Genomic DNA, 3,274 nt, shown 5'->3' with positions numbered 1-3,274 from the left:
ATTTTCACCTTCCTTGACCTTAACGTTATATTGGATATACTATCAATATCCTCTTTATCACAAGTTGCGTTTTCTTCGAAGTTTTGTAATGTTAATCTTGCCCACAATATTTTTTTGCTTGTTTATTTTACATATAAGTACAGGGTGTGTCTTATTGTTTTTACATGTTAACAAATATGACTTTTAATTACACCAAAAACGCATACATTTAATCCTGGATTCCATGTTACATTACGCATTTGCGATGATTTTGAAAATCGCATGAAATATCAGCATGATATTTAAAATGGAAAACGGCAGACTTAAAGCATTGAGAATAGAGCTAAATCCTGCAAACATTTTTTACTAACGAGGAAAAAAAAATTGAAAACGGGATATGTGAACACAAAAACATGTATATTCATGTATGTATATGTATATATATATATATATATATATATATATATATATATATATATATATATATATGTATATATAATATATATATATATATATATATATATATATATATATATATATATATGTATGTATGTATGTGCGTACGTTTATATGTGTGTGTGCATATGTATCTCCAATCTATCTTTTTTTTCCAAAGGGAAAAAAATAGAAAATGGGATATCTGGCCACCCACACATACACACATGTATAGATACATATGTGTATATGTATATATGTATTTTCGCACACACACATAAACACACATACACACACACACACACACACACACACACACACACACACACACACACACACACACACACACATATATATATATATATATATATATATATATATATATATATTATACATAAATATATAGATATAAACATATAGATATAGACATATATAGATATAGACATATATATATGTGTGTGTGTTTGTGTGTGTGTGTGTGTATATGTATATATATATATATATATATATATATATATATATATATATATATATATATATATATATGTATATATATACATATATATATACATATATACACATATACAACACACACACACACACACACACACACACACACACACACACACACACACACACACACACACTCACACTCACACACATACATAGGTATATATATATATATATATATATATATATATATATATATATATATATATATATATATATATATATATATATATATGTATGTATATATATATATATATATATATGTATACATATATCATCACTGAAGGGGCTGATGCCCTCAGCTCATCTCAAGTTCTTCACGACAGGTCTGGTCGAGCTACCCAAGCCACGACTTCCCAGGTTTTCCCGTAAGCCTCCTTCGCAGAGTACAAAATAATATAGAGTCAACCTGGTGGGCAGTGTCATCCTCAGGGAAACGAGCTAGGTGTCCATTTAGTCTGAGTTGGCAGTCACGGATTATACAAGTAACAGGTCGTATGCCAGTCTCACAATGTAGTTGTTGGCATAATCCTGCATAGGCACTTGCTACAAAAGGCATCCATAGAGCAAAATTGGCAGTATCAAGGCCTTAAAGACACATAATTTAGTCCTTCTGCATTGGTACCGGCACCTCCAAATGCTCTTACTGAGTTCATGGCTCTTGTTGTCAAACCAATCTGTCTACTGACTTTTTGGTCTGAAAGACAAGAGACATGGTCTGTACTGCCAAGGTAAGTAAAGCTCTCTTTGACTTTATCGTCCTCGACACAAGCACCTATTAACTGAACAGGTTCTCCTAGCAGGCCCTAAATTCCTGGATCTTGGTCTTGGTCCAGAAGACAAGTAAGCCCAGGGGCTTTGCTTCATTACTGAATGCATCAAGAGCTACCACCAGAGATTCCAGAGACCCAGAAAGGATATCAACAACGACGACAAATTCGAAGTCCATGCCCTTGATATTGCCCAGTGTTGCCCCACAATGACTTTGGAAGGTAGCTCTTTCCATTATCCAGTCCATGCATACCCATGCAGGATATGGTATATTGTAGACTTGCCAGGAGTGAATCCGGTTGCTCTGATCTTTGTTGCCTTAGGTAAATGCGGATCCATTTCAGTAGAATGCGGGCAAAAATCTTACCTGGTATGCAATATTATGCCACTGTAGTTGCTATAGTTCCAACGATCCCTTTTCCCCTTCCAGAGAGGGGTGACCATGCCCCTCAACAGGTCAAGGGAAATGGAGCCGGACTTCCAGCCAGGACAACATGCAAGCCCCATGCCATAGGCTCAACCCCAGCCTTTAGCAGTTCAGCAGGGATATTGCATATGCCTGCAGCTTTCGTGCCCTTCAGCTTAGAGATCACCACCCTAACTTCAGTCAGGGTGAGGGGGATCTTCACTGATGGGTAGGTACAGGGATTGCAACAATTCTTGCACCAAGACCAACTGCTGGGGGATCTACCAGATAAATTTGTTCAAAATACTCAGCCCAACGTTCGCAAACCCCAACATGATCTGAGATGATCCGACCATCCACTGAGCAGATAGGAGGGATTGGAATTCAGTTTTCTCAGGGATTGGTAGGCAGGATGAAGATCATTTGGTAGGAAATGGCCTTCTACCTCCTCTGCAATATTCTTGATGAACTGTTCCTTATCCCTTCTCACCAGATTCTGAGCCCTGAGCACCAAGGAAGGGTGCAAATCCCGATTGCTGTTCACATGAGCCATGTGACATGCATCTGTGGCCTTCAATGTCTCCAGCGAGATGAAATTCTGCCTTGTCCTCAGAAGTTAATCAAAGGACTCCTGCACTGCATTGTGTTTCATGCTCGAAGGAGTCCCACTGGGACTCTTGAGCACTGTTAGCTGATCAAAGATTGTTGCAGCCAATGTACGTACACACTCCTCTTCCCCTAATCTGTCCAAATGAAACAACTTGGAGTGGCCACTGGAGAGATGAGGGGATTTGAATTGGACCCCCAGTGTCGCCACAACTAATCTATGGTCAGTGCCACAGAATGCAATACTCCTGTAATCCCTGCAGTTCTGAAGGATCCTCCAGTGAGTGCTAACAAGGATGTGGTCGATCTCCTTGGCTAAAATACTTGTATTGCTGTACCAAGTCCAGCAATGTAGGTTGGAGCACTGATACCAGAAGCCAGAAATCCTTATTCTCTGGGACCTAGTAAAGCCCCGGAGAAGGAGGCTGTTCTCACTACTGAGATCAGCTCCCAAGTCTTGGGAACTGACAGACATCTTGTAGCCAGCTTGATACAGCTGGAATCTGCACTGAAGTCACCCGGTACAATGCAAATGATTCGCCAGGGACATTTGTCTACCACAGATGT

General features: G+C 38.9%; 1 protein-coding gene across 1 annotated transcript; it reads right to left on the bottom strand.

Moving 5' to 3' along the window:
* Window positions 1-1,720: 1,720 nt before the first annotated feature.
* On the bottom strand, window positions 1,721-2,654 carry LOC138866602 (uncharacterized). Its single transcript, XM_070139741.1, has 3 exons — window positions 2,455-2,654; window positions 2,174-2,370; window positions 1,721-2,013 (listed from the first exon to the last, which is right to left on the bottom strand). Exons 1-3 carry the CDS (start codon window positions 2,652-2,654, stop codon window positions 1,721-1,723), a joined length of 690 nt encoding a protein of 229 aa, XP_069995842.1.
* Between the last annotated feature and the right edge of the window lie 620 nt (window positions 2,655-3,274).

The sequence above is a fragment of the Penaeus vannamei genome, chromosome 26 (assembly GCF_042767895.1).
Source record: "Penaeus vannamei isolate JL-2024 chromosome 26, ASM4276789v1, whole genome shotgun sequence".
In the NCBI taxonomy this organism is placed as follows: domain Eukaryota; kingdom Metazoa; phylum Arthropoda; class Malacostraca; order Decapoda; family Penaeidae; genus Penaeus; species Penaeus vannamei.
Note: the sequence above shows the minus strand (reverse complement) of the source record. Positions and strands in the feature narration are given on the sequence as shown.

Excerpts from the sequence above, each read along its gene's own strand:
- LOC138866602 (XM_070139741.1), bottom strand. The coding sequence starts at position 2,654 with ATGGCTCATGTGAACAGCAATCGGGATTTGCACCCTTCCTTGGTGCTC. Across the intron at positions 2,371-2,454 it reads TCCTATCTGCTCAGTGGATG|TTGGTCTTGGTGCAAGAATT; the intron begins GTCGGATCATCT and ends ATCCCCCAGCAG. Across the intron at positions 2,014-2,173 it reads GCATGTTGTCCTGGCTGGAA|GCAACAAAGATCAGAGCAAC; the intron begins GTCCGGCTCCAT and ends CATTTACCTAAG.